This window comes from Procambarus clarkii, chromosome 4, assembly GCF_040958095.1.
Source record: "Procambarus clarkii isolate CNS0578487 chromosome 4, FALCON_Pclarkii_2.0, whole genome shotgun sequence".
Lineage (NCBI taxonomy): Eukaryota > Metazoa > Arthropoda > Malacostraca > Decapoda > Cambaridae > Procambarus > Procambarus clarkii.
Window position 1 is genome coordinate 10,805,406 of NC_091153.1, and position 26,658 is coordinate 10,832,063.

A 26,658-nucleotide genomic window follows, 5' to 3' on the forward strand; every position below is an offset into this window, starting at 1 on the left:
GATAGGCCTAAGGTGGATGTGGGAAAATATGTGAAGACCTTTAGAGAGCGACTCTCTAGGGCCAGAGATTTGGCCAAGGAAAATTTGAGGACATCCCAGGCAGAGATGGTAAGGTACCACGACAGGAAGGCGAAGGGCAGGAAATTTCAAGAAGGAGATCAGGTGTTAGTCTGCTACCGGTAAAAGGAAGTATATACGAGTCGAGATTTTGTGGACCATATACCATCCAGAAGGCATTAGGGGATGTGAATTATGTAATCCACATGCCAGATCGTCCGAGGAAGTCACAGGTTTGCCACGTGAACATGATAAAGAGGTACTATGACAGAGATAAGCCTCTAGGCGATGAAGAACCGATGGAAACCCCATTGCAGGCGACGGTGCTGTGTGGAGGAGACGGCAAAGGAATAGAAGAGGAGAACTGTAAGTTAGAGAGGGCCGATGGCGCGAAGATATCAAATACAGAAAGCCTGGCCAAGATAGGTGAGCGTCTGGGTCATTTGGAGGATGACCAACGCCAGGAGCTAGTGGAGATCCTACGGAGGAATAAGTCGTTATTCACGGACGTGCCTAGAAGACACCGCGGAACGGTGCACGAAGTGAATGTGGGGAGTGCTGAGCCCATCAAGCAGCACCCTTACAGAGTTAACCCGGAGAAAGCAGCGGCAATGAGAGCAGAAGTAAAGTATCTGCTAGATAACGACTTGGCAGAGGTTAGCGACAGTGACTGGAGTTCGCCGTGCCTCCTCGTGAAGAAGAGTGACGGCACGTACCGGTTCTGTACCGATTATAGGAAAGTGAATGCACTCACGGTCGCTGACTCGTTTCCGATACCGCGCATTGACGATTGCATAGATCGGATTGGGAGTGCACGGTATGTCTCGAAGATAGACCTGTTGAAGGGATACTACCAGATTCCCCTGTCTGAGGAGGCCAAGAGGATCTCAGCGTTCGTGACTCCCGACGGCTTGTACCAATATAAAGTGGTGCCGTTCGGAATGAAGAATAGTGGTAGTTGTTTTCAACGAGTAATGAATCAGGTATTACAAGGCGCGACCGGATGTGCAGTGTACATCGATGATATTGTGGTGTTCGCTGATTCCTGGAAGGATCACGTGGATCGACTTTTAGATTTGTTCGATCGTTTGGAGAAGGCCAACATGACGATCAACTTGGCAAAAAGCGAGTTCGGGAGAGCCCGCCTGGAGTACCTTGGATATATAGTAGGGCAAGGCGAGGTTGCTCCGGTAAGAACAAAGGTGGAGGCCATTGACAACTTCCCGGTGCCCAGGAGTAAGAAAGAATTGTTGAGATACCTCGGTATGATTGGATATTACCGGAAGTTCTGTGAAAATTTCTCCACCATAGCCGCTCCTATGACGAGTTTGCTATCAAAGAGCAAGAAGTGGGAGTGGAATGGAACAGCACAAGAAGCGTTTGAGAAGACCAAAAGACTGTTGACTGGGGCACCTGTACTAGTGTCGCCAGATTTTGAAGCGCCATTTACGTTATTTGTAGATGCCAGTGATATAGGGGCCGGAGCTGTACTGACGCAGCAGAATGATGGAATTTACCGCCCCGTGTCCTTCTTCTCGAAGAAGTTCGTTAAGCACCAGAGGTCGTACAGTACAGTCGAGAAAGAGACTTTGGCCCTGGTGATGGCATTGAAACATTTTGAAGTGTATGTGAGTGGGGGAGGACACCCAGTAACGGTGTATACAGACCATAATCCCCTAGTTTTCCTGAAGAAAATGAAGCATGCAAACCAGAGATTAACCAGATGGTTTTTATCGCTCCAAGAGTATGACCTGGTGATAACGCACATAAGAGGGCGAGACAATGTAGTGGCTGATGCGTTATCTCGAGCCTAGCCACTAGAATAACTCTCAAAATAAGGGGAGGGGAGTGTTATGATCTCAGCCTGCAGGAGAAACGAGTCTCCCTTCTTGAGAGTTATTCAGCAAGCCTGACCTAACTAGAAGGTCTAGCAAGTATTGAGGTGATAACGCATATGTAAAATAGTTGCTTGGATATGTATAACAGTTTGAGATTATGGGCAATGAAGAGAAAATAGATAAATGACTGGCTAGGAGATGTGGACATTTTGCTGGAGGCGTGAGGCTCGCTTCCGGAGGACCTTGACCTCACTTGAGTGCCAGACATCGCAGGGGGAAGCCGCGCTCCGTTTGAGCTCCCGCCAGAAGGGAACCCCTAGTGATATATCTCGAAGAGAAGAGAAGTGTGCGGACGTACCAGCTGTGGAATCGAGCTGGGAACGTTGTGGTCTCAAGTCCTGGTCGACGAGCAGATATTAAATCGCCCAGAAGCATTATTGTGGGCTGTGTGGAGCGCCCTGACCAGACGCCGTCAGAGGGAAAGCGCCCTCGACCAATTAATCTGTGGTAAGCACGATAAACGCCAGTTCATAGTGATTGTTTGTAGTTGGTCGTGTGCCCAGCGACAGTAGCGATGTTTATTTATAGGTTAGACATGTTTTAATAAGGCAGAAGGCCTGAAATAGTAGAGTGAAGAGGGAGGAGCACGGAGCGACGTCCGTCCCCTCTGAGCTCTGACCGACGACTGAGGGAGCCTGGCTCCGGATGGAGGAAGACCCTCCCAGTGAGTGAGGACCGCCGCCCGGCGAGGTGGAGTATGGACCCGCCCAAAACGGGGGAGTCCACTCTCACTGTATGTAGAGGACAGATAGAGGTTTGAGGCAAGCATATTGTGTGGTTATTTTTGTTTATGTGTTAAAGGGGAACATTTTATTGGAGTGTCGATGGGTTGCAGGTTTGTCTTTGGGGAAGAAGTTGATGAGAACTTCGAAGCCAGCAGATGATGTAGCTGATGAGACTCCAAGGTAGTGGAGCAGAGGACCTCGAGCTGTGAGGAGAAGCAGCAGTGAAGAGGAGTGTCACGTGCTTCTGTAGAGGTGGTGTAGCAGCCAAGAGAGCTGTGGAAGAACCTAACAGAAGGGTGAAGCACCGTAGTTGCACAAGGAAACTTCATGATAGCAGCCCGGAGGAGCTGCAGAGGATCCTGGTAGTGAAGCCCGGAAGAACCTAAGGATATTAGGGTAGTGAACTTCCAGAGGTGGAAGGGGGAAGTTCTGGTGGATTACTTATAGGGAGTTGATAGTGTTTGGTTGTCAGTAGCGTGCAAGACGCAGTGAGAGGTGAGTGACTGTTGGCATCCTTATGTCAAGGAGTTTTTTATACTGAAGTATCAATGAACATTTATACTGGTATATGTTATTGCATTCAAATGCTGATTTTCTATATATATATGTTATCTTGTTGATGGTGCAACAGTGTGTAGGCTTGACCAACTTGAGGAGGTTAATAGTATCAGGTGGTGAACCAGGAGATAGGATACCACTTGATAAGCTGATAATAGAGTTCTGATGGTATTGGAGTGCAACCTGATTGTGATATTATAGAGTATAGGATTCATTATTATTATATGTGTGTATGTATCGTGTATGTGCTTTGTTCAGTAAATGTGTCACAATTTGCTGGTGTTTGCCCTTGTCCTAGTGAGGCTTCCCAGGAAGTAGTGAAGAAGGAGAGAGAGAGAGAAAGAGCCAAGAACCACTGCTGTGGACAGGGTAAGAGGTAATACTAGTAAGTCCTAGGGGATTGAGGAGATCATATCTCATAAGGAGAGAGTGGGGAGTCACAGCGGCTCGAGCGGGTGTGTGCACGTGACAACGAGGCTAAGTGTTGGAGCCGCATCCCCTAAACGTGTGACGTTGAGCCCCTCTCCAAGAGCCAGAAGCGCCAAGGGTGATCTCCTAGTATAAGCACTCTGCCGAGTTGTGGGTTGGGTTGTCCATAGAGAAGGATCGACGACGACAACACCAACCAACCCACAGTCTATAATAATATATATATATATATGTCGTACCTAGTAGCCAGAACTCACTTCTGAGCCTACTATGCAAGGCCCGATTTGCCTAATAAGCCAAGTTTTCATGAATACATTGCTTTTCGACTAAATAACCTACCTAACCTAACCTAACTTTTTCGGCTACCTAACCTAACCTAACCTATAAAGATAGGTTAGGTTAGGTTAGGTAGGGTTGGTTAGGTTCGGTCGTATATCTACGTTAATTTTAACTCCAATAAAAAAAAAATGACCTCTTACATAATGAAATGGGTTGCTTTATCATTTCATAAGAAAAAATTTTGAGAAATTATATTAATTCATGAAAACTTGGCTTATTAGGCAAATCGGGCCTTGCATTGTAGGCTGAAAAGTGAGTTCTGGCTACTAGGTACGACATATATATATATATATATATATATATATATATGTCGTACCTAGTAGCCAGAACTCACTTCTCAGCCTACTATTCAAGGCCCGATTTGCCTAATAAGCCAAGTTTTCCTGAATTAATATATTTACTATAATTTTTTTCTTATGAAATGATAAAGCAACCCTTTTCTCTATGTATGAGGTCAATTTTTTTTATTGGAGTTAAAATTAACGTAGATATATGACCGAACCTAACCAACCCTACCTAACCCAACCTAACCTATATTTATATGTAAGGTTAGGTTAGGTAGCCAAAAAAAGCTAGGTTAGGTTAGGTTAGGTAGGTTAGGTAGACGAAAAAACATTAATTCATGAAAACTTGGCTTATTAGGCAAATCGGGCCTTGAATAGTAGGCTGAGAAGTGCGTTCTGGCTATTAGGTACGACATATATATATATATATATATATATATGTCGTACCTAATAGCCAGAACGCACTTCTCAGCCTACTATGCAAGGCCCGATTTGCCTAATAAGCAAAGTTTTCCTAAATTAATATATTTTCTTTATTTTTTTTCTTATGAAATGATAAAGCTACCCATTTCATTATGTATGAGGTCAATTTTATTTTATTGGAATTAAAATTAACGTAGATATATGACCGAACCTAACCAACCCTACCTAACCTAACCTAACCTATCTTTATAGGTTAGGTTAGGTTAGGTAGCCAAAAAAGTTAGGTTAGGTTAGGTTAGGTAGGTTAGGTAGTCGAAAAACAATTAATTCATGAAAACTTGGCTTATTAGGCAAATTGGGCCTTGCATATTAGGCTGAGAAGTGCGTTCTGGCTACTAGGTACGACATATATATATATATATATATATTATTATATATTATATAATATATATATATATTATATATATATATATATATATATATATATATGACTGAAAACTCACACCCAGGAAGTGACTCGAACCCATACTCCCAGGAGCAACACAACTGGTAACTACAGGACGCCTTAATCCGCTTGACCATCACGACCGGACATAAGGAAGTGATAGCCGAAGCTATTTGAACCACTTCCCCGCCAACACTCGGATGGTAATCTTGGGCATAGCATTTTATCAAATCACCTCATTCTTTGGGGCACACGTGAGGAACACAAATGCGAACAAGCCTGAATGGTCCCCAGGACTATATGCGACTGAAAACTCACACCCCAGAAGTGACTCGAACACATACTCCCAGGAGCAACGCAACTGGTAACTACAGGACACCTTAATCCGCTTGACCATCACGACCGGACATAAGGAAGTGATAGCCGAAGCTATTTGAACCACTTCCCCGCCGGCACTCGGATGATAATCTTGGGCATAGCATTTTATCAAATCACCTCATTCTTTGGGGCACACGTGAGGAACACAAATGCGAACAAGCCTGAATGGTCCCCAGGACTATATGCGACTGAAAACTCACACCCCAGAAGTGACTCGAACCCATACTCCCAGGAGCAACGCAACTGGTAACTACAGGATGCCTTAATCCGCTTGACCATCACGACCGGACATAAGGAAGTGATGGTCAAGAAGTGAAGTGCTCCGTACCAATATAGAAGCATCAAGAGAAAGTATGGGCCAATAGGCCCTTTGCAGTTACTTCCATTCTTATGCTCTCATATATCCAATTAATACCCATTGTTCCGTGTTCTGTCTTGTGTTTGTCAAAAGTTTGTTCTCCTCATCCAAAACTGTTGCAATATATCACCTCACCCAAGTGCGAGAATATAAGACGTATAAGCTGTTTAGTGTTAGCATAAGTAAAACTCTCTTTAGTGTTTCCAGATTACAGTTGTGTGTGTAAACTAAAGTCTTTGAAAATGTAATAAGTTATTACGAAACGCGTTCAAGCGTCGCGTCAGACTAGAAATAAAAATGAATTTTGGAGAATTGATTTTTCAATTACCATCGACAGTAAAAAGAAACATAAGAAATATTGGGAAAATTTGTGTTAGAATTATTAATCTTACTTTTTCGGTCATACTTAACAATATATATATATATATATATATATATATATATATATATATATATATATATATATATATATATAATATATATGCAATTGACCATCACAAAACACTGATCATTTTATGCGGAAAATCCACAGAGAAATATGAAATGAGATGAACGTTTCGGCTTGTTAAAGCCTTTGTCAACACCAGACTGACCACTGTCAGTCTGGTGTTGACAAAGGCTTTAACAAGCCGAAACGTTCACCTCATTTCATATTTCTCTGTGGATTTTCCGCATATATATATATATATATATATATATATATATATATATATATATATATATATATAATATATATGACAGTGTCAGACCACGGAGGAAGAATTGAAACAGGAATTTCCTTAAGTATTTTCGTATTTAATAATACATCTTCAGAAGGGTCGTGTTTTCTTCTGATGCGCCTGGTACTACTCTTTCAGGGAAACATCGATGCTGTTCGATCCTGAGGTGTCGGCTCCATCCAACCGGTACCGTGTGGCCCAGGTGGTGGCCCACGAGCTGGCCCACCAGTGGTTCGGTAACCTGGTCACGCCCAGGTGGTGGACCGACATCTGGCTCAACGAAGGCTTCGCTGAGTTCGTCCAGTACATCGGCATAAACTATGTGAGTAGTTAGCGTTGATTGAACGTTATGCGAGCATCATGATTTGTCCACTGGGAGAGAGAGAACGGCAGGGGATAAAGGAAGAGAGAATTGAAGGAAGGCCAAGAGAGCGGGAGGAGAGATAACAGAACGGTGAGAGATAACAGGATGGGGAGAGTATAGGAGAGAGGAAGGGAGCGAGAACAGAAGGGAGATAGAATGGGATGGAGAGAGAACAGAAGAGAGGGAAAGAAAGATAGTGGGAGGGAGGAAGAGAGAATGGAAGGAAAACTTTCAGAGATAACGAGAGTAAGAGAGAATGAGAGGCAGTGAAAAAACGTGAAGGTAGGGAAGTAAAACAAGAGGAGTGATATCAGACAAGAGAGAGGTAGAGAAAATGGGAGGGAGGGAGAATGAGAGAGAGGAAAAGAGAAAGAGAACACACACACACATTTTAATATATATATAAATATATATATTTTATATATATATATATATATATATATATGTATATATATATATATATATATATATATATATATATATATATATATATATATATATATATATATATATATCGTACCTAGTTGCCAGAACTCACTTTTCAGCCTACAATGCAAGGCCCGATTTGCCTAATAAGCCAAGTTTTCATGAATTAATATATTTTCTCTAATGTTTTTCTTATGAAATGATAAAGCAACCCATTTCATTATGTAAGAGGTCAATTTTTTTTTATTGGAGTTAAAATTAACGTAGAAATATGACCGAACCTAACCAACCCTACCTAACCTAACCTAACCTATCTTTATAGGTTAGGTTCGGTTAGGTAGCCGAAAAAGTTAGGTTAGGTTAGGTTAGGTAGGTTAGGAAGTCGAAAAGCAATTAATTCATGAAAACTTGGCTTATTAGGCAAATCGGGCCTTGCATAGTAGGCTGAGAAGTGAGTTCTGGCTACTAGGTACGACATATATATATATATATATATATATATATATATATATATATATAATATATATATATATATATATATATTATATATATATATAAGCCTATACTTGCATAAACCACAAGTGAAGATTAACAATCTTTGGACAACACCCACCAGTGGGACTCGAACCCAGAAAGCACAACTACCTTCCAGTAGCTGGCATAACTAGTATGCTTTAACCCACTACGCCATCAGACCTTACAAAAGAAGTAGATAGTTCAAGATATATATCTCAAACATCTCCACCTCCCGAAGGCACCAGATGAGTGAGGGGTCAGTCTGCATTTTTCGTCAAGCCACTGTCAATGTGAGAGAACTCGTGTCCAGCTTATATAAGCTGGACACGAGTTCTCTCACATTGACAGTGGCTTGACGAAAAATGCAGACTGACCCCTCACTCATCTGGTGCCTTCGGGAGGTGGAGATGTTTGAGATATATATCTCGAACTATCTACTTCTTTTGTAAGGTCTGATGGCGTAGTGGGTTAAAGCATACTAGTTATGCCAGCTACTGGAAGGTAGTTGTGCTTTCTGGGTTCGAGTCCCACTGGTGGGTGTTGTCCAAAGATTATATATATATATATATATATATATATATATATATATATATATATATATATATATATATATATATATATATATTAGTATATTTTGGTAGCAGTCTTTCCTGTAGACATATATTATTAAATATGACCGAAAAAGTAAGATTAATAATTCTAACACGAATTTTCTCAATCTTTCGTACATTACGCTTCACTGTTGGAGGTAAATCAAAAATCACTTCTCCAAAATTCATTTTTATTTCTAGTCTGACGCGACACGGGCGCGTTTCGTAAAACTTATTACATTTTCAAAGACTTCACAAATACACAACTGATTAGAACGTATCTCTGATTTTATATCTACATTTGAGTGAGGTGGGAAGGGTGATGTGGCATTAACACAAGACAGAACAGGAGGGGATATTAATAGGGTATTAAAAGTATCAACACAAGACAGAACAGAAACAATGGGTATTGAATAGAAGTGTTTGTAGAAAGCCTATTGGTCCATATTTCTTGATGCTTCTATATTGGAGCGGAGTCTTGAGGTGGGTAGAATATAGTTGTGCAATAATTGGCTGTTGATTGCTGGTGTTGACTTCTTGATGTGTAGTGCCTCGCAAACGTCAAGCCGCCTGCTATCGCTGTATCTATCGATGATTTCTGTGTTGTTTACTAGGATTTCTCTGGCGATGGTTTGGTTATGGGAAGAGATTATATGTTCCTTAATGGAGCCCTGTTGCTTATGCATCGTTAAACGCCTAGAAAGAGATGTTGTTGTCTTGCCTATATACTGGGTTTTTTGGAGCTTACAGTCCCCAAGTGGGCATTTGAAGGCATAGACGACATTAGTCTCTTTTAAAGCGTTCTGTTTTGTGTCTGGAGAGTTTCTCATGAATAGGCTGGCCGTTTTTCTGGTTTTATAGTAAATCGTCAGTTGTATCCTCTGATTTTTGTCTGTAGGGATAACGTTTCTATTAACAATATCTTTCAGGACCCTTTCCTCCGTTTTATGAGCTGTGGAAAAGAAGTTCCTGTAAAATAGTCTAATAGGGGGTATAGGTGTTGTGTTAGTTGTCTCTTCAGAGGTTGCATGGCTTTTCACTTTCCTTCTTATGATGTCTTCGATGAAACCATTGGAGAAGCCGTTATTGACTAGGACCTGCCTTACCCTACAGAGTTCTTCGTCGACTTGCTTCCATTCTGAGCTGTGGCTGAGAGCACAGTCGACGTATGCGTTAACAACACTCCTCTTGTACCTGTCAGGGCAGTCGCTGTTGGCATTTAGGCACATTCCTATGTTTGTTTCCTTAGTGTAGACTGCAGTGTGGAAACCTCCGCCCTTTTCCATGACTGTTACATCTAGAAAAGGCAGCTTCCCATCCTTTTCCGTCTCGTAAGTGAAACGCAGCACGGAACTCTGCTCAAATGCCTCCTTCAGCTTCTGCAGATGTCTGACATCAGGTACCTGTGTAAAAATGTCGTCAACATACCTGCAGTATATGGCCGGTTTCAAGTTCATGTCGACTAAGACTTTTTGCTCGATGGTACCCATGTAAAAGTTTGCAAACAGGACACCTAGGGGAGAACCCATGGCGACCCCATCTACTTGCTTATACATGTGCCCATCCGGGCTCAAGAAGGGTGCCTCTTTAGTACAAGCTTGGAGTAGTTTCCTCAGAATACTTTCTGGCATGTCAAGAGGAGTACAGGCTGGATCACGATACACTCTGTCGGCTATCATTCCGATTGTCTCGTCCACAAAATTTTAAAATGAATTTTGGAGAAGTGATTTTTGATTTACCTCCAACAGTGAAGCGTAATGTACGAAAGATTGAGAAAATTCGTGTTAGAATTATTAATCTTACTTTTTCGGTCATATTTAATAATATATTATATATATATATATATATATTATATATATATATATATACACACAATATTTAGATTTTTTTTTTGCAAGTGTAGGGACCCATAGCCTCGGAGAAGAAAATAAAGAGTACTCAGAGAAGACCTTGTGGATCCTCACTGAACACTTTTATATTTTCTTCTCCTACCACCCCTATTCTTTTGGTATGTGTGTATATTTATCTAACTTTATTTGAAAATGTCATTACACAAAAAAAGTTACAATATTGATTACATGCAGGGTACAAGGCTGCTTGTCACAAGATGAATAGCTCCTCCAGCTCCTCAGATGGTGGGCAGGAACCATGGATGCAGTGAGCATTTCCTCTCTGGATTGCCATACTAAGGCGCTGAAAAAGAAAACTGGCAGCTCTAGGGTCTCTAGTTGTTTCGATTAGCTTAGACCCCAACTCCTTCAAAAAGCTAGCAGCACTTTTACCCCAGGCACCAAGTGTCTCTGAGGCAATGGGGACAAAATTGTAGTGATGCTCAAGGTCTCTGTATTTACGTGACTTGGCCGCTTCCCGGTGATTGGCAGCTCCTCCTGCTTGTGTAGCACTGAAGTCGACATAGGTATTGGCTAAAGTTGAAACGCAAGTGTAGTCCCACACCAACTGTCTACCATTCTTCCAGGGGTTCACCGTGATTCCGTCTGGGCGACTGACAGGCTCATCAGAGTTGCGGGACTTTAGGTAACGGGGCTCTCTCTCTGCTGGACAACCAGCTGTGGTAAGGCTTCTCTTAATAATGTCATTGACCTCACTGTGTCTTGCATGCCATCCTCCTGTCCTTTGGCAGAGAAGGCCATGCCGTCCGTACCTGTCGGCCTCTGCCTCGCTGCAAATACACCTGTATTCGGTGTGGATTGGGGCAGTGATTCGGAGAGCCACGGCAATTCGGAGGGCCTGCGGTGTGAGACGGGTGCGGTTGCTAATAGGAAATCACCTGCATGGGGAGCTGCTACAGCCCTAAGTCGGGTAGTGTCATGTGGTGTTGTCGCAGCTTCTAGCAAAATCGCCGTTTCCTGGTCGGCAATGGGGCGATCCCAGCTGGATTGCTTATGGGCTTCAGAAGGCGTTGGTTGGGGTGCTGGTCCTGCGAGAGAGACCCATTTGGTTGTGCAGTTTGTGAAGCTGGGATCATGTACCCCTGCCTGTTGAACTAGGTGCTCAGGTCGGATTTCCTTCACCAAGTTGTCAGACCCCACTGAAGAAGACAGGAACGCTGGTACAGCAATTTGTGTTGCTGTGCCAACACCAAGGCCCCCGAGTCTGACAGGAAGGGAGGCCTGTTTCCACTGTGAGTCGCTGAGGGAAAGATTGAGGGCTTTTTCTAGTGTTGATTTCAGCGAGCTGTCGTACTCTTCTAGTTTAATATTGTTGAAAGATGGCGAACATCTTAGAAAGTAGGTCAGCCTGGGGAGGGACAAGCATCTGGTGATGAGGTAAAGTGCATCATGAGCATCGATGTCTTCAATCCTCTCGTTCATCCTCTTCAGGTCAGTGATCTTCTTACCAAGGACCTCGTCGATGGCATTCCTTCCAAGAGGAGCACCTAGGAGTGTGCTGTCCTCAGGGTTGGTTGTATGAATGTCAGGCAAAACAACCTTTATTTGCTCTATTATGTGCTAGTTGGTGGAGGTTATTTCGCACTTGGAAGAGTTCAGGGAAAGGCCTAGGCTTGCTCCTTGCTCCTGAATTATTCTTATGTCGTCCAAGAGGGAGGCTGGGGAGCCGGCTAGAGTACCATCGTCCAAAAACCAAATACTGAGCTCACTGGACAGGTTATCGGTGACTTCCTTGATGACTAGGCAGAAAAGAAAAGGAGCAAGGGGGTCACCCTCTTGGACACCTTCTTGTGATTCAATATTTAGATGTATAATTAATTTGCACTAATATTTTCCCCTTAGAACGTATTACAAAGATCATTTACTTGGATGATGTGTGTTATTCTTTGGATTGATGTAAAAACTTACTCATATCCCAAGCATATATATTAGGTGTTTGTTTCTTAAAGGTTGAACCCACGTGGAAGGTGAAAGAATTGTTCGTCACTGACAATCTCCAGTACGTGTTCAGGTTAGACAGCCTGGAGTCGTCCCACAAGATAAGCATCCCCGTTGGCCACCCTAATGAGATTGGCCAAATTTTCGACATCATATCTTACGACAAAGGTGAGATGTTCAAAGATCAGATAACTTTATGTAAATGTCTACGGTACTATATATTATATTGAAGCTACTTTTTTTTTTTTTGCTTGATTAGAAGCATCTCTGGTGCTTACTGATCCCTTTACAAAGATTTTTTGTATTCCACAATTTCAGTCTGGTTGGTTCATTGATGAAGATTATGCCACCCAAGAGGTGGCATGGGTATGAATACAATATGCCCGTGAATATCAATAAAATATGTAACATGAATAAGTTGCAATATGATTGATTGATTGATGAAGATTAAGCCACCCAAGAGGTGGCACTGGTATGAATTGCTCGTAAGTGGTAGATTTTGTTTTAAGTGAATGTATACTGTCTGCTGAGTGTATACTGTGTATACTCGTTGTGCCTCATGTAGTCCTGTTTTCCAGACGAAACTCATCCTCTGTTAGTGTTCTAATATTATAATTTGTCCATGTATACAAATCTCATAAATATTTATATTGTAATGCTTATTAAATCCGTATCTCAGGTGCATCCATTATCCGCATGATGAACCACTTCCTGACGGAGCGCACTTTGAGGAAGGGACTGAGCAACTACCTCAGTGTTTTGTAAGTCTTTATTTTATTTGTCACGTTTATCTGGTGTTAAATTTCTCTTCCATAAGTAAAGATGAAGGAGTTGTTGATGTGTGTACAGCTGAGATTGTTTGGTCTTGTTGAGCAGCAAGTATGGGAACGCCGAGCAGGACGACCTTTGGGAACACCTGACGGAGGCGGCCCATCAGGACGGTTCACTGCCCCTTCACCTCACTGTCAAGACCATCATGGACACCTGGACGCTGCAGAAGGGTTACCCCGTCATCATGGTGGACAGGAGCCCTGACGGTACTTCCGCTACTGTCTCCCAGGTGAGGTGGTGAGGGTCGGTACTTCAAGTGAGGTCAGTGAGGTGGTGAGGGTCGGTTGCTATTGTCTCTTAAGTGAGGTGGCCAGGTGGTGACGGACAGTACTTCCATTCCTGTCTCTCAGGGGGGGAGTAAGGATCGGTACTTCTGCTACTGTCTCCACTGTTGGCTTCCCAAAATTATCGAAACATACCCACTCTGCAGAAACCCCTTGTGGTCATGGACATAACCTGGCATTTGGGTCATGGACATAATCAGGCATCAACTAGTGCCTAAACACTCTCAGGCCGAAACTACGGAAGCGTTCAAGAGCAAAGTCCTCAGTTAACAGGTTAGTTATAACTAACTATTTATAGTTAACAGAACCAATCACTGGCCAGTATATTCAGTCTGTGTTAAATATTGTCCGTATCTCTTGTTTAGTCAACAACCGAGTTGTTGACTAAATGTTATGGCGTAGAGAGGAATTTTTATTATTTTTATTTTTTTTTATTTTTACATGCAAGCATGCAAGGGAAAAACAATAAATACAATAAAACAATAAATGAAACAGTACACAACAAACAAGAAACCGCCGGCCAGAAGGACCGACAGCCCAGCACAACAATTAACAAAGCTGGATAAGGTAACAATGTAAGCATGAGATACACACAGCAAGACAAAACAGAAAATAATTTACAATCAAGCACGGCAAAGAAAACAATAAAACATAGTAACATTATAAAACATTAAGGAGGAAAGAACAAAACAAAACAATCTCACCGGCCGGAAGGACCGACAACAACGCACAACAATATGAACAGGTAAATACAACAAAAATCACAACACTTAAAGCATGAATATAACACACAGGGCAAAGAAGTAACACAAAAAACTAATACACGAAGAAAAACTCACACCAAACTACCTGCTACGCCCCAAACTAAAGGGGAAGGCACGGGCACAAACTACGCGAGGGCAAACAAGCAGCCAGAAGGGCACACAGGACAAGAGGAAACACAGAATTTAGGAAATCAGTAGACATACTTGTCCGGAAATAAGCTCTGAGGGAACCGTACATTGTACGCCTCCCATTACAACCACTGCCAAGGGTCGAGACCATCCACCGGGGATGCCATCTCATCCGGAACCCTGGCAACAAATACCTGCAAACAGGGGATCCAAATGGTATTACACCGGAGGCGAGTGATCGGCACACGCTCCCACACGAAGGTAGACTCTTCATGAAAGTACCGCGGCTCCTCGTATAACGGTAACGTAGCAATCCTCTTCCAGTGACCCTGCGGCATCTCAGACTCCGACATCATGTCCCCCAGGTCCCCAATGAACATCCTCCGAGCACGGACCCATATAGAGGGCACCACCACAGGGGCACCAGCAGCCACGGGCACACCGTAGGATGACAGCCGGGAATCCGATCGCCGCGGATCCTTCGGCAAAGTCACCACCAGGCTACGCCCAGCACCAGCATCCCCACCATCCCTGGCAGCGGAAGCCACCACCCCCCACCACGGAGAGCCCTCCATTGGAGGGGCAGAAGGCGCACGTGAGACACAGCCACCATCACCAGCAGGCACATGGACCTCCACCTCCACTAACCATGGAGCCAACGGCGCATTCGGACCCACACCGTCCACATCCGAGGATCCACAGTCACTAAAATCCCCAACATTGGGCCAGGCGGACGACGAACGCCTGGAACGTTTGGGCTCCGGCCGAATATCGTCAGAGCCGGAAGCTGACCAAGAAACACGGGCACCACTAGCCGGACGAACCGACATTCGATGCAGAACGGCAGCAGCCTCTACCACAGGGGGAACCGAACCACACACAGCAGGAGGCACCGCAGCCACCCCAGCACCCAGCACAGGAGGGACCCGAGGGGAGGATGCAGGGCCAGGTTCCACAGCCGAAGACGAGGAAGCAGATGGCGACGCCTCACAGGGATTACCAGGAAGGTCCACGGGAGCGGCAGGGCCAGAGATACGATCAGGAGAAACATCCGACGACACCACAACACCCAGAGGAGGGTCTGCGACAACCGGGGGAACGTCAGGCAATGCTGGGGGAGCCTCAGCAGCGAACGGGACGCTTGCCTCCTCACCCCCAGCGTCCTCCTCCAGAGGGAGCGGCAGGAAATCCTCCTCACAGAACAAATTCACTGGAGCGACCGGAACAGCAGTACACCCGGCAGCCTGATGCCCCAACAAGCCACACCGGAAACAAGTACAGGGTTGACATGCATAAAACACCCGCACGTTGTACCCTAACAGCCGGACAGAAGACTGAACGTCCGACCTCAGTCGCATCCCAAGGGTCCGAATGTTGGTCTTCACACCGGAATACATGCCAGATGATAGCGAGTTCATCCGCACAATGACGACGGAGCCGTACCTCTGGAGGAATCGCCACAGGAAAGTCTTTGGGAAACTCCATGGGGGCACCATGGACACTTACATAAGTCACAGCTCCACTACGGTCCAAAATGGTCACAGACCCTGCGCCATCCTGCAGCTGCAAAGTACGTCCCTCATACTTCCGGAGAAATCCACGGTACACCTCCTCACCCATAAACTTGATGATGACACAGCGAGCAGTGACCAGCTCGACACCATACACATCCTGGACCAGGACTCGGAGCATGTAACTCAAGACCAAGTCCACCAATGGGTAACCAGCACGGCCAGTAAACTCCAATCCTATGGAGTTTATCCTCACGACAGCCGGAATAGGGCAGCCCATCGTAAACACCACCACCAGGAACAGCAGGGAGGGTAGAGACACCCACACCCCCTGCCGGCGAAAACGGCAAGCACCCCAAAACTGCCGGAGCGGGCAAACACCGCTCGGCAGCCCCAGTGGAATCTCCTCGTAGAGAGGAAGTGGCACTTGATGTTGATGCCAGAGGAACACACAATCCCCGTGGTAAAGTGGTAAGACACTTGCCTGGCGTTTTGCGAGCGCTTTGCTCTGCGTTCGTATCCTAGCTGGGGAGGATTTACCGAGTGTCAATCGTTAACTGTAGCCTCTGTTTACCCAAAAGTAAAATGGGTACCTGATTGTTAATCTATTTGGCGGGTCGTATTCCGGGGAACATCGGATTAAGGACTTGCCCGAAATCCTATGCGTGCTAGTGACTGTACAAGAATGTAATAACTCTTGTATATATAAAACAAAAGTTTTCGTGCCTCCATTTGTTTATTTATTTGAGTATTTTATTGTGTATAGTTCCATTGTTGGATTTGTCTTTGGAATACTGGATAAGAAATCGATAACATTAAAAGAATGTCTTGATATGTGACCTCTTCCTGTGCTTTGACTTAGAGATGAGTCAGTGTTTTCTTCCATGAATTTGTCTCCGTGAATATTTGTGGAGCTATGGAAAGACTGCATTGCTTGCATGCTTATTGCAAACGAAATGCCAACTATCCCTGCTTGCTTGTAGTTATCGGGGTGCAAACTATCCCAGTATGTTTGCTGCAAAAGGAGTCAGAACTTTTTCTTCTTGCTTGTTGCAAATAGGCAGCAGCTGTTCCTGTTTGCTTTATCCCAATCTGTGAACTCGTATCTCTTATCATGCTTGTATGATTTTATAAATTTTCCACAATGAGGACTGCATTTCTACTACCAAAACTGACGTTTTAATATAAATATGTAACGCCCTTCGGTTTACGTTTCCTCCATCATTGCTGTAGATGTGAATAACTAGAGGTGAGGTGACCGGGTGTTGTACAGGTGAAGTGTTGATGCTCTCAATACTGTCTCCCTGCTAGCCACTCGACACAAGAAATACAACAATATACTTAGCCTGCTACAAAAATTTTAATATCCTAGGATCTTTTTAGAAGATTTAAACATAATGGAAATCCCAATTTTTCATTTTAAAAAATATTACTTTCTTTTTTTTCCTCAGGAACGTTTCTTGCTGGCAGGGACGGCGGTTTCTACGGACACCCACGTCTACAAGTGGTGGGTGCCGTTGACCTACACAGCTGGCGACGACCCCAACTTCAACAATACAGAGGTCAAGGTGTGGATGAAGGAGTCCGAGACACACATCACCATCCCGTCCCTGCCCAACAAGGGTCATTGGGTCATCTTCAACCTGCGAGAGACGGGTTATTACAGAGTTAACTACGACCACAACAACTGGAACCTGCTCATCCAGCAACTCCTTACCGACCACCGGGCCATCCACACCATCAACAGAGCTCAGATCATCGATGATGCCATGAACCTTGCCAAAGGAAGTGCGTATCTTTATATATATTATTTTTATACCAGCTATGATACCCTGCCTTGCCCTAGTTATGGAGGACACAAGTTTATTACACAGTATCCTCATTTCTGTAACCATCTACATTATACAGTCTTCATTACTAAAGTATATGGAGTATACTATGTACTAAACTATATGTACATCCACTGTTAAATTAAGGTATACAAATATTTAACGTCAGGCCTAGTCTGGCCTGTGACTAAGACCTAGTCAAGAATTGGAGCTAGTAGCGTTTCAGATGTTCTAAACATATGAGAATTACGTTTATGTTGACAGGCCTGTGATAACCCTTATTAATGATTCTCATAAAAATCATATTTGCCTAATCGCTTGTGCCTAACACCCAGAGCCTGTGACTCCGCAATAAAGCACGATAACACTATACAATAAGTTAGTGATATTCTTCATGAAGGATGTTTTCAGTTACTGAACATCGTTATAATGCGTTGTATCGTATTACATTAAACAAGGGATTTTATGTTGTTGAGTGCGACCATTGATTTATTGATTGATTCACTATGAAGGGGGAATGATGATAATTTTGATATTGAAAATTGAAAATCAAATTATAATGGTGTAAGATTGGATATGAAAGTCAACTTACAGATTTCTAAACTCTTCCTTGAGCCACAGTATAAAACACCTGGGTTTAGAACACCTCACCGCCAGTGTTAACGATGTAGCCTTAACCATCCCTTTTCCCCTGCCCCTGTGCCAGACCGGGTGAGCTACGAGGTGGCTCTGGGGCTCTACAGCTACCTGGGCAACGAGACCGAGTACGTGCCCTGGAAGGCAGCCGTCAACAACCTGGGCTACATAAGGAACATGTTCACACGCACTGGCAGTTACGGTGCTCTCAAGGTGAGTGTCCAGCTCTCAACTCCTCTAGGATGTTATCGAGGTTTCACCAATGTAACAAGAGGGAAGAAAAGTAATGACTAGTTTAAGAGAGAGGAAATATATTGAATGGTTTAAGAGGAAAAGTAGTTTAAGAGAGAGGAAATATAATGAATGGTTTAAGAGGAAAAGAATGAATAGTTTAAGAGAGAAGAAAATTAATAAATGGTTTAAGAGAGAAGAAAAGTAATGAATGGTTTAAGAGAGAAGAAAAAGTAATGAATGGTTTAAGAGGGAAGAAAAGTAATGAATGGTTTAGGAGACAGGAAAAGTAATGAATGGTGTAAGAGGGAAGCATTGGAGGTAGAACTCCTGAACCACAGCTAGAGTGCACGTCGGCAATGAGTGAATTCCAGGATTTGGCTTCAGTGGAAGCCTCAGAACCCCTCGAGGATTCAATGGAATCCTAGGATGCATTTCTTTTGACCATGTCGTGTTTTGTGTTCTAGGGCGTGGAATCTCTCACTGTTCTTGTAAGTAAAGGCGAAATTTTTCTTCCCCACGCCAGAACTACCTGCTGGACTTGGTGGTCCCACTCTATGACAGGGTTGGGTTCAACAACAGAGCGGACGATCCTCTCCTGGAGCAGTACCTGCGCCACACTGCCGTCAGCTGGGCTTGTACGCTGCGCCACAAACCTTGTCTAGATAACGTACTCGGCCTCTACCGCCAGTGGATGACCAACCCAGAGAACAACACGTAAGACAGTTTCTGTATAAAATTGATTTACGAACTTTATCAGTGACATTTCAAGGCAGAAAATCACAAGTATGCAGATTTTTACTAAAAAGCATTTATAATATTTAGATTTATCCTCACGAAGATGCACGTGATTTAAAAGCATACCCAAAGGGCAAATTTTCTACCTTACTGTACTAACCTAGTTGTACTCGCCTAGTTGTGTTTGCGAGTGTTGAGCTCTGGCTCTTTGGTCCTGCCTCTCAACTGTCATTCAACTGATGTACAGATTCCTGGGCCTACTGGGCTCTATTATATCTACATTTGAAACTGTTTATGGAGTCAGCCTCCACCACATCACTGCCTAATGCATTCCATCTGTTAACTACTCTGACTAAGTTCTTTCTAACGTCCCTGTAGCTCATTTGGGTACTCAGTTTCCACCTGTGTTCCCTTGGTCATGTTCCACCCGTGGGTGGTACCCACCCACGTGGTGGTAATCATCCACGTGGAGGTACCCACCCACGTGGTGGTAACCATCCACGTGGTGGTACCCACCCACGTGGTGGTAACCATCCACGTGGTAGTACCCACCCACGTGGTGGTACCCACCCACGTGGTGGTACCCACCCACGTGGTGGTAACCATCCACGTGGTAGTACCCACCCACGTGGTGGTACCCACCCACGTAGTGGTACCCACCCACGTGGTGGTACCCACCCACGTGGTGGTACCCACCCACGTGGTGGTACCCACCCACGTGGTGGTACCCACCCACGTGGAGGTACCCACCCACGTGGTGGTACCCACCAACGTGGTGGTAACCATCCACGTGGTAGTACCCACCCACGTGGTGGTACCCACCCACGTGGTAGTACCCACCAACGTGGTGGTAACCATCCACGTGGTAGTACCCACCCACGTGGTGGTACCCACCCACGTAGTGGTACCCACCCACGTGGTGGTACCCACCCACGTGGTGGTAACCATCCACGTAGTGGTACCCACCCACGTGGTGGTACCCACCCACGTGGTGGTACCCACCCACGTGGTGGTACCCACCCACGTGGTGGTACCCACCCACGTGGTGGTACCCACCCACGTGGTGGCTCACGGTGTTTAATAACTCAAGCTAAATTTGAAATCTGCAGTTCAGTGGATTTTTGCATGTTATTAATATGATGTATCCCCCTAACTTAAGGCTTTCATTATCACAAGTAATTTTAACATGGTTTGGGGAAGTTTGTCATTGCTGTGATTAGCCACTGTTTCTCCAGATCGCCTTTTCACATTCTTGCACTTGTATATAGTAGCAGTCTTAGAAAACGCATTATTGTTTCAACTCGTCGTGTTAATAGAACGTCGCATTTTGACGCATACTCTACCCAAGGTCAAAAATTGTCGTACTAGAAATTGGTAGCGGTTCGCGAAATTGACTTACTGCCCTGTTTTATGCTTTGGGTCCTCTGGTAGGTTAGGATAAGGGCACTTTAATTCGACAATTTCTTGACGTTGGGAAACCTTGTTAGGACGGGCTAATTTTTAATACTATTATAGTACCTACTCCTTTGGCAGGATCATCTCTCCCAGCCTCAAAAGAATAGTGTACTGCAATGCGCTCGCGGCAGGCGAGGAAGAGGAGTGGGAATTCGCCTGGAATCAGTACCTCCAGACCAACGTGGGATCAGAGAAAAGCATTCTTCTGAGGGCCATGGGATGTACCAAACAACTGTGGCTCCTCTCCAGGTAGGAACTGTTACATCCTCGAGTTTAATATTAACTCCTGACTTAAGTTTGGCCTGGTCCCCCATCTGAGTTTAACAACAATGAATTATTCTTAAAGACTTCTGTTTAACGAAGAATATGCCTTAAAATTTAGCAGGTAAGTAAAAGAAAACAGATTCATTAAACTTGTAGACAATAAACAAAAAATAAAATAATAATAGAAAGCTACTGACCTGGAGCTTAATGTACCAGTACTTCCTGAGAATCAATTAAAAAACGCAACCGTCTTCAATGTGCTAATAAAAAATTATTAACCTCTTAAGGCATGACATCAGATCATGATCATGAAATATGCAAATGAGCACAAAAGTTATGATATTACAATAACATTTCTCACCGCGATTAAAGTCCAAAATAGTTACTCTTTGGATGACATGCAACTCCACTATCAATGAAATTAATTTATTGGTAAGGCTCTTAGCAAATACACAGTTTTGGAATGATACTCAAGAACATATGAAAAGTGTGGACTACGTAATACGTAAATAAATTGAAATTAAGGTACAAATTTAGGGTAGTGGAAGAGCAGCCAACGTAAGCCCAGCCTTATATAAACCCAGACGTTAATGCAATCCGTCCTCGACTCAAATCCATTACATCCAGCGATCGACCCCACAGACGCATTCATAAATTTTTACATGCCGTTCATTCAAAACAAATTTTCTCAAATATAAATGAATATTATAATTTTTAGCATATTGTGCATATATAGGTTAGGTGTTTAGGGTCTGTTGACGATTATTTGTACTTGTAGTACGTGGGTGAAGCATTTATAGCGTTGTGGTTCGAACAAAATTCGTCAGTGAAGCACTTGTTCCGGATATGTTCGAACGTCAGCAGTTGTGAGTCGTGTGTAAACCGCTTTTCATTCATAAACAGGGGGTTTGGCGGGTGCATGGAATCACTTTTGGATCTTTGTTTGGAGGACGGGCTGTTTACAGCGTTGTGGTTCGAACAAAATTCGTCAGTAAAGCACTTGTTCCGGAAGTGTTCGAACGTCATCAGTTGTGAGTCGCGAATAAACCGTTTTTCATTCATAAACAGGGGGTTTTGGCAGATGCATGGAATCACTTTTGGGTCTTTGTTTGGAGGATGAGCTGCCTCTAACATGAGATGGAAGAGCATTGTTTGTGTTTGTACACTTAACACTACTTTTTTGTTGTTTAGTCTGTCATTCAGTGTACGGTCTGTTTCGCCAAAGTATTGGAGAGGGCAAGACGAACAGGAAATAAAGTAGACACCAGCAGCAGCATGAAGCAAAAGGAGCAGTGCGAACCAGATTACTACAGAGTGTGTTAGTTTGCCGAAAAGTGAGTTTTATATCTAGAGAACGAAGGGTCAACAAAGCCTAAATGAGTCAACAAAGACTCAATTAAAACTCTTGGCTTGCACTGCTTTTCAGTAATCAATACTGTGCTACTCATGCCTGCAATGTACTGCAGGAGCTTATAATATATCAGGTAGATTCACAGTAAAGCAACAATTCCCCTGAAATGCTCATACCTTGTTTTCTATTTAACTCTTCATATCACTTCTTCAATTTCATATATTCTTATGTTCTTAAGAAATTGAATTCAATAAAAATATTTTAGATTCTCATTGAAGCAAAAATATTAAGATTAAATAATCATCGTAGTTTCATTACGGAAAAAAAAACAAAAATGCTCTTTTAATGATTTTGATAAAAATGATTGGTATTTTTCTTCAGGTACTTGGAGATGGCCATCGATCCCAACAGTGGCATCAGGAAACAGGACTCACAGCTTGTCCTTGCGTCTGTAGCCTATAACGACGTGGGGCGTCCCCTGGCCTGGACCTTCCTCAGGGACAACTGGAAAAAAATCTTTGACTAGTTAGTTTATATTTTTTTTAATCTAAAATTATTAACTGCTCTTATTTAGACCTACGAGGAGTTTAGCAGTCTTGTGAAGGTTAACAGCAAGTAAACAAACATGTTTAGGAGCTTTGTCTACTAAACAAGCTTCTTCTCTTTACAGTTTGTAATAAAATACTTTTAGACACTGTTATTCAAAGTGTTTACTCCTAAATTAATAAAAAAAAATTTTTAGGTCTACAGCTTTTCAACAAACTTGTATGAAACTGCAAAAAGTAGCAAGCATATTAGTTCTACTGCTATTGAGCTAACTTGCTTAATAGCGAAATTATTAAGTAAAGCAACTACTAACTGATAGTGTTTAGCACTGTCAATGATACACGATTATGTATTGCGATACATATCTGAGTTTGACTAGTGCACTGTGGTAATAATGGCAAAATATTTGAAGTGATGTATGAAAGCAGTTTATGATAATCTCAATATTTTCTTTAATACTGACTTCTTTTCCTGCACAGCTTGGGAGGAAAGGCAAAGCCCAACATCATATCGGCCTCTACTAAATATTTCAACACTAGGCAACAGCTCAAAGAGGTAATGACACTATAACTCTCTCTCTCTCTCTCTCTCTCTCTCTCTCTCTCTCCTCTTCTCTCTCTCTCTCTCTCTCTCTCTCTCTCTCTCTCTCTCTCTCTCTAAATACAATAAAGATAATTATACCTAATAATTTCAATAATTAATAATTACAATTAACGTTTTAAAAACCTTTGCTCTAAAACATTATATCATAACATTAAAAACACCTTTTATTAAAAACATTCTGACCTCACGTTTTATAATCGTTTTTACACATTCTCAAAACACGTGTATAAAACGTAATTTAAAATGTAAATAAAATAATAAAATTTTGGGTTTGAAAACGTTCAGAAAACGGGAAAATATTTGGTGGGTTCCCACCAGCTCACCCGGTCCCTCCCTCTATCTCACCCGGTCCCTCCCTCTATCTCACCCGGTCCCTCCCTCTATCTCACCCGGTCCTTCCCTCTAGCTCACCCGGTCCCTTCCTCTAGCTCACCCGGTCCCTCCCTCTATCTCACCCGGTCCTTCCCTCTAGCTCACCCGGTCCCTTCCTCTAGCTCACCCGGTCCCTCCCTCTATCTCACCCGGTCCCTCCCTCTATCTCACCCGGTCCTTCCCTCTAGCTCACCCGGTCCCTTCCTCTAGCTCACCCGGTCCCTCCCTCTATCTCACCCGGTCCCTTCCTCTAGCTCACCCAGTCCCTCCCTCTAGCTCACCCGGTCCCTCCCTCTATCTCACCCGGTCCCTCCCTCTAGCTCACCCGGTCCCTTCCTCTAGCTCACCCGGTCCCTCCCTCTATCTCACCCGGTCCCTTCCTCTAGCTCACCCAGTCCTTCCCTCTATCTCACCCGGTCCCTCCCTCTGTCTCACCCGGTCCCTCCCTCTAGCTCACCCGGTCCCTTCCTCTAGCTCACCCGGTCCCTCCCTCTATCTCACCCAGTCCCTCCCTCTATCTCACCCGGTCCCTTCCTCTATCTCACCCAGTCCCTCCCTCTATCTCACCCAGTCCCTCCCTCTATCTCACCCGGTCCCTTCCTCTATCTCACCCGGTCCCTTCCTCTAGCTCACCCAGTCCCTCCCTCTATCTCACCCGGTCCCTTCCTCTATCTCACCCAGTCCCTCCCTCTATCTCACCCGGTCCCTCCCTCTATCTCACCCGGTCCCTTCCTCTATCTCACCCGGTCCCTCCCTCTATCTCACCCAGTCCCTTCCTCTAGCTCACCCAGTCCCTCCCTCTATCTCACCCGGTCCCTTCCTCTAGCTCACCCGGTCCCTCCCTCCAGCTCACCCGGTCTTCCCCCTCCAGCTCACCCGGTCCCTCCATCTAGCTCACCTGGTCCCTCCCTCCAGCTATTTTAAATCCCTCCACAATTTTAATACTATAAAGGTATGATTTACAAAGGACAATGAGTCTCAGTACATGTACATAAGGAAGTGTTTTCTCCTCAGGTGATGGCCTTCCAGGGGGAGCATCGAGGGGAGCTCAAAACCGCCACCAGAAAAATTGATCAGACTATAGAGACGATAACGAACGACATTGCATGGATGGACGCCAACTACGACACTGTGGTGAAGTGGCTGGGACAGCAGGGCTTCAGCGCCAGGATTAAGAACGTCTGGGCTCGGCCATCACTCATAGTATAAGCCCTGGAAACACAATCCGAAACTGTCTCTATTTTCCGCTTGTTACAACTTGTAATAAAGTTGTTACATCTTGGCTTAACGTGTTTATGACGTATTAGAACGTTGTTACAACTTGATATATTGGTTGTTATAACTGGTTAGGAGGTGTTAAAACTTGTTCGAACGTTGTAGCAACGTCGTAGTTTAGGTGTGTGTTTGGCGGGAGGCTTTGAATGATGTAATAATATACAGCTCTGTAGTTACGGCTCATGTGGGTTGGAAATATTCCTTTTGAACAATGAATTAAATATAAAAATGTTCACTACAGCCTCTTCCTAAAGGTATTAGAAGCTGTAAATATACACATGTCATACCTAATAGCCAGAATGTTCTATTCTCGGCCTAGTATGCAAAGCCCAATTTGCCTAATGAGCAGAGTGATTTTGTTAGTTTCAAAATTTTATTTCCAAGTGATTTATTTTGATTAATATTATTAGGAACATGAATTACTGACTTAATTATGTTAGTCCAATTTAGGGTAAGAGAAGTCTTTTTGCCTATGTATTACAATTTTTCCCTCCGGATTCCAGCTTCTGGAATCAGGTAATAAATACAATAAATGTATTTATTATATTTATAATAAATAATACATATTTATAGTACATAATAGTAACTGTCAGGAAATTTTTTAAAAGTTTATAAAATCTTAAAGAAAAATTTAATATTACGTGTTACCAACGCAGACAAACCAAATGCTATTGCAATTTTCAACAAAAAAATACATTTTATTGAATATGTAAATTAAAGTAAGTCTGATACTTACAAAATTGACAAAGACTCTTTTTAATGTTGTTTAATATCATTTTGAACCTATTAAAAATTAGTTGAAAGGTAGTAACCTTTTATTGAAAACAATTAACTATCTGCATCATTAACTGATACGTAAGGCCTGCTTAAAACTCAAACTTAATAATCTGGGGCCAGATTCACGAAGCAGTTACACACCGTCGCACTAAGGACGCCCACTTCCGCCCACAATATGGGTATTGGATGCATAATAAATGGACTTAACTAACTAAACCTTTAACAAGCTGCTGGCTTTCTGTCCTCGTCGAGGCCACTAGATAGTGAAATGATCCGTTGATTCTTGAACAGAAACAAGATGGGACTTGAAGACCGGTAAGCGACTAATCAATAGTTTTTGACAGGCATATATAGAGGGGAGTTATGCAGTATGGACATGCATACATAGAGGACATGCACAGTTATATACCAAGGACAGGTATACATAGACACTTATACGCCAAGGACAGTTATACACCGAAGACAGTTAGTTATACATAAAGGCACTCGTGCACCAATGACAGGTATACACTATAGACAGTTATACACCATAGACAATTATTACCAAACACAGGTATACACCACGGACAGGTATACATAAAAACTCTTATAACCCTAAAACTTCTATACACATCACTGAGGTTAGACAAAAAGAAAAGTCAGTATTAATATATTACTTTATATATCATACATCACATTTTTATTAATTAACTGCAACGTTCTATT

General features: G+C 43.4%; 1 protein-coding gene and 1 long non-coding RNA gene across 2 annotated transcripts; both read left to right on the forward strand.

Annotated features, from left to right (window-relative positions):
- The first annotated feature begins 2,088 nt into the window (after positions 1 to 2,088).
- LOC138369622 (uncharacterized) lies at positions 2,089 to 3,513 on the forward strand. The gene is made up of 2 exons (XR_011229896.1): positions 2,089 to 2,402; positions 2,791 to 3,513. It is a non-coding gene; the product is annotated as an uncharacterized lncRNA (long non-coding RNA).
- A 3,241-nt stretch (positions 3,514 to 6,754) lies between these two features.
- On the forward strand, positions 6,755 to 26,293 carry LOC138369613 (aminopeptidase N-like). The gene is made up of 11 exons (XM_069333039.1): positions 6,755 to 6,935; positions 12,369 to 12,525; positions 13,037 to 13,118; positions 13,234 to 13,417; positions 17,328 to 17,664; positions 18,412 to 18,554; positions 19,099 to 19,289; positions 20,844 to 21,014; positions 22,762 to 22,905; positions 23,406 to 23,481; positions 24,916 to 26,293. Exons 1-11 carry the CDS (start codon positions 6,762 to 6,764, stop codon positions 25,108 to 25,110), a joined length of 1,854 nt encoding a protein of 617 aa, XP_069189140.1. The 5' UTR covers positions 6,755 to 6,761; the 3' UTR covers positions 25,111 to 26,293.
- The last annotated feature ends 365 nt before the right edge of the window (positions 26,294 to 26,658 follow it).

Excerpts from the sequence above, each read along its gene's own strand:
- LOC138369613 (XM_069333039.1), top strand. The coding sequence starts at position 6,762 with ATGCTGTTCGATCCTGAGGTGTCGGCTCCATCCAACCGGTACCGTGTG. Across the intron at positions 12,526-13,036 it reads CATCATATCTTACGACAAAG|GTGCATCCATTATCCGCATG; the intron begins GTGAGATGTTCA and ends TCCGTATCTCAG. Across the intron at positions 23,482-24,915 it reads CTAGGCAACAGCTCAAAGAG|GTGATGGCCTTCCAGGGGGA; the intron begins GTAATGACACTA and ends TTTTCTCCTCAG.